At 34.9% G+C, this 10,666-nt stretch overlaps 1 protein-coding gene across 3 annotated transcripts; it reads right to left on the bottom strand.

The window, feature by feature from the left end:
• Nucleotides 1-332: 332 nt before the first annotated feature.
• On the bottom strand, nucleotides 333-4,383 carry LOC131064636 (uncharacterized). Of its 3 annotated transcripts, none has more exons than XM_057998837.2 (6): nucleotides 4,262-4,383; nucleotides 2,831-2,927; nucleotides 1,218-1,357; nucleotides 1,053-1,122; nucleotides 908-968; nucleotides 333-590 (listed from the first exon to the last, which is right to left on the bottom strand). In XM_057998837.2, exons 1-5 carry the CDS (start codon nucleotides 4,274-4,276, stop codon nucleotides 952-954), a joined length of 339 nt encoding a protein of 112 aa, XP_057854820.1. In that variant the 5' UTR covers nucleotides 4,277-4,383; the 3' UTR covers nucleotides 333-590; nucleotides 908-951. The 3 variants fall into 3 exon arrangements, with proteins under 3 accessions (XP_057854820.1, XP_057854818.2, XP_057854819.2); XM_057998835.2 differs by having other exon boundaries at nucleotides 3,989-4,355; XM_057998836.2 differs by having other exon boundaries at nucleotides 1,053-1,119; nucleotides 3,989-4,350.
• Between the last annotated feature and the right edge of the window lie 6,283 nt (nucleotides 4,384-10,666).

Here is a 10,666-nt window from a genome sequence, read left to right as displayed (position 1 = left end):
ACTATGGACAATAAAAACATTTGTAATTGTGATAACTAATAACACAAGCACAACTTCTGATTTATACCAAAGATGGTTAGCAATGGCAAACAGAAGTTCATGGTTATGACACAATGTTTAGTCATATTTATGCTGAACCTTGAAAGGAGGACTTTATTCCGAATGTCCTTGTATGATGTCAATAAGTAAATTTTGTTTATATTTGAGATAAGCTGGCACTGGAATATTTCAAGCACAGATTAACTAATGGCATATTTGGACATAAAATAAAGAAGAACTAAATTGAAAATGGCATTTGCCATACAATCAAAATGTCAAGGAAGAAAAAAACATACATAAAATGGGCTCTTACCCTGCATTATCATTACGTTATTTACAAGTATAACAAAGTCTACATACTGATATGTATTCAAAGATATACAATCTTGGACTCAAAACAAAAGTGCAGCTACCAAATATGTACAATCTGCAGTTCACACTACAAAAAGAGGAGAGCAATCCAGTTCAGTAGGATAGCAACTAGCTGGTGGTCTGACAGCTTGTTAAATTTTTTGAGCTTCTGATTGCAGCGAGCAATTTGTCATCTGTACCTGGAAAAACAAAATCAGCTTTTCCTATTAGACAACTGCTAATTCTATTTACAGAATAAACAAGAACGAGGCAATGGAAGTAAAAGATCATTAAGAAGGAGCGTACACTTTTGGACCATGGATTTTATATTCATATCTTAAATTGCTTTTAAATATGAACAATAGACATGTCCTGTCACATAATGAGGCAAAATAATACCCCTTACAATTTTACTGACCATATTCTTAATGAGTAAAAAAAAACAGAACAGATATGAGCATCTTCTAGATAACTGATGGATCAATAGAATTTGAAGAATATCAAACAGGATATATACCTCTTCTAATTGATGCAGTAGGCAAATTACTCTGACTTGAACTTTTAATAGTAAAGTGAGCCTGTAATAGTAAAAGCCAAAGACTATTATTGGAGAAGATTACAAGACAAAAAATGACCAGTTAAACTTAAATCATATCCCATACCTTGCCACCAATTGCCTCTTGAAGCTTTGGATGTGTTTGTATCATCATCCATATTATCTTTGTTTAACTGCTACATTGTAAAATGAAAAACAATTAGTTTAAAGCCAACGTGTTCAGAGTGGCAAATTATTAAGCTATAACCAAGGTAAGAGATTAAGTACCGACCCCATTTACCCCTTCTGTTTTTGCAGTTGAAGGATCATGGTACAGATCACGCCCTCCATAATATAAAGAAGAAGCAAGGAAAGCATCACTCAAGCTCTGACTTTTGCCATGAATGCTTTGATACTTTTGTGAATTGCTACCTGTGTACATAGAAAAGAAATTCAAATTTGGAAAAATGTAAAATTCATGGCTCCCTCTAAAGCTAAAAAAGCTGTACTTCCCAAAACTTCAAACTGTTATCCCTAAGGGATAACAATAAAGGAATGCACAAATTGATTATAGAAATATCTCCATTATCAAGCCAGTGTCCTTATAAATCCGGTCAAAGTACTGACATAATTGGCCAAAGTTCCTTCACTTATTTCATGTCTTCTCTTCTAGGGACTACATAAAAATATCTACACTATTAAGCCAGTGTCCTTATAAATCTAATTGACCGAAGTTCCTTCATTTTGTTGTGCATATATGGATGAGAACGTACAAATGACATTGGAGAATTTAACATAAAAGACAGGAAGCTCAAAAATCATTCAGTTTACTATCTAAGTCAATTCAGCCACACTTCTACTGCTTTTACTGCATTACAGTAAACAACATGAACAGACGCTTCAAATTGAAATCTAAACCTTTTCCTCCTGGATCTTTGTAAAACTGAGCCAGACATCTTCACTATATGTTAAGGTTTATGTGGCACTATTTTAAGTGAAATTGAAAAAAAAGGGGCAACAGAAGTCCATTTGTGCATGATGTGTAGCTTGTTCCTTACAAAAGAACAAAAGCACTGTATAGAATGAGCAAAAGTTTTCCACAAAATGTGCACTTCTAAATGGCTAAAAACTGCTTGGAAGCATTAACACACAAACAAAATCAAGGTGCCAGAGTAATATGTCTGAGCAATTTAGTCCAGCCAACCATGGCCTAGAGATAAGGTGGAGCCTATGTTACCAGAAACAATAATCAGAAACATTAAGGCAACGGCAACGTGGCAAGAAATAAGGTTAGGAAGATTTTGGGGCAGGAATTGTGTGTGTATATGAGTGTGAATATATCTTATATAAAATCTAAAAATTGTTATAAAAATTCATCACTCTTAAACACTGGATGGTTCAAACATTGTCTCAACAAGCCAAAGGGTGAATCGACTTGCAATTACTCATAAAAACGATGGAAGACTGAAAGACATGTAAAATGCTTGAAAGTTCACTGACAGCAAAAATGGCAGATTCAAAATACAAAATGCATTTTGTAGTGCAAGAAACAAAAATGCAAGCCTCAGGTTGCATGCTTTACAACTAGGTATGGAGTAATATCAATGACTAACCCATGCTATTTTTGGTAGAAAGTATACACCTGGGACACGGCCTCTGAGGCAAATGGTAATCTAGGCTTGAAATAGCATTCTACATGCAACATTGAGACGGTGGGTGTGTGCGTAATCTAGGCTTGAAATAGCATTCTACATGCAATATTGAGACGGTGGGTGTGTGCATGCGTGCGTAATTTGCAAAATCAAAAACATTTCCAATTAATTTACTGGAACTCAGGATGAGTTTGTCATAAATAGATATCCTAATTTATTTTGCATGAGAAACAGAAGCAGAAATTTTGCATACCAGTCATATTCCGGGCAGAATTTCCAACAGAATGCCCCTCAAAGTGACCTCTCTGTGTCGCAGTCCCTTCAGTTTTATTTGATTCTCTACCCATAACCTGCAATTCAATGAAGGATCAATAAATACCCACCTACACATCTTCAAATTGGTTTATTTTACATGTAACACTTAAATCCTGAGGCAAGCAAAGCCACCAGATTCAGACAGAGACCACTAATTTGCAGAAACTCCAAACCTTCAACATTCCTGACACAATAATCAACTAACCCACTAACACATCTTCGAATTGGTTAACTTCACATACAAGCACTGAAATCTTAAGGCCACAAGCCAACATATTTAATCAAGTCCAGGCTAATAATTCTAATCTAGGTTTTTATCCCTATTGCACATAGGAGAAACACAGCTTGAAAATAAAATACCAACCCTTCATGTTTCTCGGCACCATAATTAACAAACTCTAAAACATCTTCAAATTGGTTAAATTTACTTACAAACACTTCAATCCGAAGGATACAGACCACCAAATTCAAAACACGGGCTACAAATTCTAGTCTAATGCTTCGGCCCTAAAGCACACAGAAGAAAACACAAACAGTAAAAGTCCGAAACATTCATCTTTCCTCGTACAATAATCAATTAGAACCCACTAAGTTGGATAAATTTATACAGGCTCTGAGATTCAAAAAATGGGTTACTAATACAGAGAGAAAAAAGAAAATGGAAAACAAATACATGCATGCGGACACATATCTAATTTGACTAAACATACATACCAACACTCAAATCCCAAGACCACAAACCACCAGAACCAAACACAGGCTACGAATTCTTATCTAGTACTTCAGCTCTAAATCACATAGAGCAAAACATGGAGAGATAGAATTCCCAAACTTTCACTTTCGGTAGTACCATAATCAAATAGTGCCAATTAGCATATCTTCATTCAAATTGGCTATATTCACGTCTATCCAGACACTAAAATCCTAAGCCCAAGAGCCACCATTTCCAATCAAACACAGGATACTAATTCCAATGCAGGAGGGTTTTAGCCCTAGGAAAAACGGGGACTGTAAACATCCCAAACTTTCACCCATTATAACCATAACCAAACCAAACCATCTAGATGCCCGATGAATTCATGGTGGACAAGCTTACCCCTGGCCTTTGTTGAGCAAAACCAGACTTAGAGGACTCTGTGCCAAACCCTAAAAGCCCCCCATTAGATTTGGGTGCCCACCCATCAAAGAGCTCAGATATAGAAGAAGAAGAACGAGGAGGAGAAGCAGGAGGCCCGATAGAATGACTCTTGCTTGAGTATGAACTTGTTGACCCTGACCCCGAGCCTTCCATCACAATCCAACTGACAAAACTAATCAATAAGCAAGCAAAAACAGAGTGCTAGTAGCATGCAAAATGAGCTAAGCTGACCTTGGATTCATACATAATCAGATACAATGCCCATTCCTATATATAAGCTCTTGGGGAGGGAGGCTTGCTTTCATCTATGGGAATTTTGTTTGGATTATGAGGAATTCAAGAAAGCATTGACTCGTTATTTGGAAATTGTATTTTTTTGGATATAAGTGTGACCCCACCTTGGCCAAGATAAGATTCATGTTTCTTCATTGTTATGTTCATACATAATCTTTTTCTGCTCTCTTGCTTTTTCCCGTAGATCATGGCATAGATTACACGTATCCATGGCAATTTGTATTTAAAGAATGGCTAGGAAATTTAGCCAGTTGGACATTAATACGACCTCCAAGCTAATCCACATGGAGAAACATATCAGAATTAGAATTAAAGAACATCCATCCTTCTCTTTTTCAGCAAATCTTGACTTTGCAGTGGCCTTACCTTAGACTATGGTAATGGATAAGAGAATGTCCTTTTCAATGGAACAACTTAGACAGAAAACGAATTTCAAAATAAATTTGAATTCATAAGTGGTTAGTTAGTTGGCCTAGTTGTTTTCTCTACTCTCTCATGGATAAGAGAATTTGTCCTTTAGTGGAACTGTTTTTAATTAAAATAAATTGAGCTTTAGTCTTTAAGCATCAAGTCAGTCGGTGAATCTTAGTCTTAGGTATGGCACTAGGGGGAAGGGGAAGAGTTATTATTGGAATTATTGGATTTTTTTGTGTGAATAAGGATTTTATTAAAGTCATATTTTTTTCACTACAACTCATAATGTTTTTATTATTATTTTTATAGAGGGAGTTCTGTTTTAGTACTTTATTTGTTGTTCGTTGGTTGTCAGTTGTCTTTGTTTATCTTTATGACAATATTTTGTAAATAGAATTTTGGGTCCCTTCAAAACTTGTTTTATCCTATAATAAAAAATAATAAACTAAAACAAAGTGAATAATTTTTATTATGGAAAAATAGAAGTTTTTGAAAGGGCATCAATTCTTGTAAAATATAGTATCAAAAGAGATTATAAGATAATCAAAGTGGTCAAATATGAAACATATAAACCAAATAAGGCATGAATAAAGAAAATACACCTAATTGACAATTAAAAGAAAACCAAGTTATTACTAGAGGTCACAAACAAAATAATCAAATATTAGATTCCATTAGATTGTTAAGAGTAATATTGACATCTAATTCAATTAGCATATACCATAGATGATCATTCAAAATGTTCGCTTCAAATAATTCCATATTAAGTACTAAAAAGTGAATTTCATTTGTTTTGCTCAATTCTCCTCTAACTAATCCAATTATCTTTTTCTTTTAACAATAAATTTAATATTAAAATCTATTTATACGCAAAATAAAATAAATTAAACATCACCAGAAGATGCTTACAACATCACTAAAAGTGTATAAAGATAGATAGATAGATCTATACTTTTCTATTTAAATTAAGTAAACAATAATATTCATCGAATTAAAATGAAAGAAGATACTTCCAACATCATTAAAAGTGTATAAAGATAGATAGATCGATCTATACTTTTCTATTTAAATTGAGTAAACAATAATATCCATCAAATTAAAATGAAAACAAAGACAAAAACAAACAAATAAAATAATTTCTATATACATTACCAAGATACACACTTGAATAGATTCCTTTTATTTATTTATTAAAAATTTAATACCTACGTGGTTACTTTAAAAAGAAATTAACCTTCTCCGGAAAAGAAGAGCTAATTTTATTTTTTTAATACAAACTTATCTAAAAGGGAAATATTTTATCTTAAAAAGGTTTAGATAAGATGAGATTTGTGGAGAAAAATATTGTGAATGTAATATAATATAATATAACTCACATGGCACTCACTTTCCCTATGCTATCTTCACATTTTCCCACGACTAATATTTATTCTATTTCAAATAAAATGATCACTTTTAGGTGGGGCAAGAAAGTTACTAGAAGATCTTTATACACCCACGTGGCCAAATAAATTTTCACTCTTCCATGGCTTAAATAAATGGATGGATGGTAAGCTCTTTATCTATCTTTTCTTGGGATAAGCTTAAAAAGTATTTTTCATTCCAAAGCATTGGAAATTTTCAGGGCCAACAAAACTACAAGTTGGAAAGTGGCTGGTTCAAACTTCTCTACTTATCATTTTCAACACATACTGTAATCAAATAGTTATATTCCTTATCTACTCTCCACATTTTATTGGATTCTTGATCTATAAAATCCAAATTTGCCTACTATAGGTAGTTAAATAACTAATCACTTTAGCATATCTTCTCTTTCATAAGAGAAGCTCAATTATTTTAGAATTAGATTATTTATTATTATTGTATTGTTTGTAATATAATATATGTTTTTTTAATATTTTTTATTATTATTTTTAAAGATGTTGATTTGGTATTTTTAGGAGTTTGATTGAAAGATCATTATGAATAGAGTGGAGTGGAGCAAGGGGAGTAGAGCTAGGGTTTCTGTGCATTGACCTGGGTTGCAGTGTGTCAGTTGAATTCCTCCTTTCAAGATGTTTTTTTTTCACGGGTTGATTCTTGTTGTTTTCCCTGCAAGTACAACAATCAGGGGGGACCCAACACCCCCCCCCCCAAATGGCGAGCATGGGGCCCCAGGCTCCTCGATTCTTGATTTGGGGTCCTTCTTCGAAGAGGAAGATCCAAAAACTTAAGTTCACAAACTGTTGGAAGGGGTACTCCAAAAAGAGCGGGAAAAGAAATTCAAATGGAATCTTCATGTAAGGTGAGGGGATACAAGATTGATGTCCCAGATGATTTAGTTCAAGATGTTATTTAATACTTAAGGCTCTCGCTTGTAGACCCTAAAGTTGATTTGGGATTTGTCATTCCTACTTGATAAGGTTCCCTGGTCTTCCATTGGAATTTCGGAACACCAAGATCTTCTCGGGAATAGCTAGTCATTTTGGACACAACTAGTGGCGGTGGACAAAGTGACCTTACAAAAATCCAAACTAGTCTTTGTAAGACATTGTGTCAATCCCTACATGAATATCGTTATGCCAACTTCGGTGGTTCTCAAATCTAACTATGGCTCGTGGACTCAAAACTTTGAATATGAGAATATTGTCCAACATTGTCAGAACTGTGGTAATTGCAAGAATCAACCTTGTCTTAACCCTAAATATATTGAACCAGAAATTCAAACTTTGGCTAATCCTGAGAAGAATTTATTAGAGACAATCAAGGATCGCCACCTTGAATAGTTTATTCCAAGGGATTCAACCTATGGATCTAATGAGAAGACAGAGTTGAACCAATCAGTAATAAATGTGCAAGCTCAAAAGGAACCAAACAGTGAGAATAGCTTGAAGAATTAGACCCATCCAGGTATCCAAGAAGACATCATCATCCCTTCTCCTTTCAGAGAGAGGAACTTGAACATCACATATCAACACTCTAATGAGAAATCAAAATTAAGTAAAGGAGAGATATGAACCAAAGTAAAGATGGTAGGGAAGACATAGAGGAGAATCCATCTCAAGGCAAAAGAGACCAAACTTCCTTGATGGATAAGAAAGGTATACAAAACCAAAACCAGACATACAAAGTTATTAAGGATATAAAATATGGAGATCAAGAAAATATTCAGTTCAAGGGTAATAATAGGATGTCTCCTTCTCTTGGGAGCCAAAACTAAGAGCCAGATCATAGTAAAGAAAAAAAGAAATAATAGGGGCCCAAGAATCAAAATGGTAGGTTTTTAGATTTAAATGAAACTTGGCTATTCTAGGTTTTGCATCAACCCCCCTCAAGGGAATAAAATAATAGACTTATTAAAAGAAGAATTAGATATGGAGTGGACTCAGGTTAACAAGGCCAAGAAGAAAAACAAAGCAAATGTTGGTGTTGAAAGCAAGATCAGATGCCCATCCCAAAAGAAACCAGAATCAAAGATTTTGCAAGAGAGATAGCAAATGCTAGGCAAAAGACTTTGGATGATTTATTAGAATAAAAAAAGAAATGAAGGTAAAGGGAACTACTCCACATTTCCTTTAAAAAAATCATGGGATCATTAGTCCAAAACGAGTGATCAGTAAGTAAATTGCAATTACACTATATATAATAATAATTTTAAAGTACCTGGAACCTTTTGTATCTTCAAGGGAATCAATTCTTCATCGCTCACCACCAATGTGGTCTGCAACGTTCCTGTACTAGCAATATGGGAAGATCCAAGAAATGTTGGTATGTTATCACTAGTATTCGCCTCTGGCGCATCCTCATGTGTATCTCCTATTGCATAAAATGAATCCACTATAAAATGCCCCCAAGAAAGAACACTTCAAGGGAAATAAACACATAACAAAAGAGAGAGCAAAAGAGGGATCTACCAAAAGTGGGCGGGTCAACATGACGAGCAATAGAGGACGTATGCATGTTGCTTGTTGTTGACATTGCAGTCCGCCATACAGATGGGGATAACCTCAAATGAGGCGGCCTTTCCACATGGACATTGGCAACACCTGAAGAATAATACATTAAATATATGAAAACTGCGAGAATTGTAAACAAGGATGAACCTTTATTAAGAGTTTTAAAGAAATATGAACCTTTATTAAGTGTTTGATGCTAATCTTAATGATACAGCAGTATGCAGGAGAATAAGGAAGGTAGGTTTTGATGCAGGACAAAGGTATGGAAATTTGTGACAAGAGGGCAGTGTAAGTGATAAACTAGTATAGTCCTTACAAAAGATAGTCCATGGAATCTATTTATTTAGATTGCTTCAATGTGCTATCTCATGTTGTCAAACTTCATGATGTCTTATTGGTCTTTGTAATGTCCCTACTTTGAAATATAATTTAATAATAGTAAATTAAAATACAAGTGATCAAATCAGATCAAATGAGAACTTCTAATTGTGCAACTAAATACTTTATTAATAGTTTAATAAATTATTATTACAATCATATATACACACATAAATTATTATTATTCATTCTAAAGAGAGATCAATAGTATAGACAGGGAAATATTAGGGTTTCAAGCAGATCCAAAGCAAATATGAACTAGCAATTATATGCAGATTTAAATACAAAAGATAAAGAAATAAAACAAGACACAGATAACACATAGATTTAACGTGGTTCACCCAAAATAGGTTACATCCACCATACACAGTCGTCCAATCTTTCTTATTATCCAGCAAAAATAGTACATCAACCTTACAATGCCTTAAGCATCCCAGCCGCTTATAACATGCGTTTTTAGGGCAAAAACAAAGTCGACCTTTTTAGGGTTTTATTACAATGTCGTTTTTCATCAAAAAAAAACCCAACAAAAATTTTCTCGGGGGCTCCCGCCCCCGAACCCTGGCAAGGATACATGTTGAGTGTACAGTACTTTGTTGATCAGTCGCCACATTTCAACATTCTCCCACTTGGAGACTGATACTACATGACACCACTGTACATGCAACATCCGTTGGATAAAACACTAGGACTCGACTGGTATAAATTCCATAATTATCAATCAAGAAGACCAATAGAAACTGATGAAGAAATCAGCTTCTCCTGTGGAGCTGCCTTCGTGAACATATCGGCAGGATTCTCACTTGTGTGAATCTTCTCAAGCCATAACTAACCCTCCTCCAAAACAGTCTGAATGAAGTGGTACCTGAGCTGAATGTGCTTTGTCCTTGAATGAAAAGCAGAGTTCTTCGCAAGATGAATGGCACTCTAGCTATCAGTATACAATGGGCGATCCTCCTGTGTCTGACCCAATTCCTCCAGAAAACATTGTAACCAAATCATCTCCTTGTTGGCTTCTGTAGCAACAACATACTTAGCTTCAGTGGTTGAAAGTGCAACAACCTTTTGCAGCCTAGAAATCCAACTGACTGCAGTTCCCCCTATAGTAAAAACATACCCTGTAGTGCTCCTCCGTGAATCAATATCACCTACCAGATCAGAGTCAACAAATCCACTTAGAGCAGCATTAGATCCTTTGAAACATAATGCCTTCGTAGTGGTTCCTTTCAAATACTGAAGGATCCATTTCACAGCATTCCAATGTTCCATACCCGGATTACTCATAAACCTGCTCACAACTCCCATTGCATGTGCAATATCTGGCCTTGTGCATACCATTGCATACATTAGACATTTTCTTTACTTCTTCCTGTGCCTTTGGGCACATCTCCTTAGTCAATTTGAAATGACTAGCCAAAGGTGTACTAACTGCTTTTGCATCCTGCATGTTAAATCTTTTCAACACCTTCTTTATATATTCACTTTGGAACAAATTCAAGGTTCTATTTTTTCTATCCCGTGTAATCCTCATACCCAGAATTTGCTTAGCTGCACCCAAATCCTTCATAGCAAATGACCTGGCTAATTTTTGTTTAAGATCATTTATGTGTTCCAT

This window comes from Cryptomeria japonica, chromosome 9 (genome assembly GCF_030272615.1).
Source record: "Cryptomeria japonica chromosome 9, Sugi_1.0, whole genome shotgun sequence".
NCBI lineage: Eukaryota > Viridiplantae > Streptophyta > Pinopsida > Cupressales > Cupressaceae > Cryptomeria > Cryptomeria japonica.
Note: the sequence above shows the minus strand (reverse complement) of the source record. Positions and strands in the feature narration are given on the sequence as shown.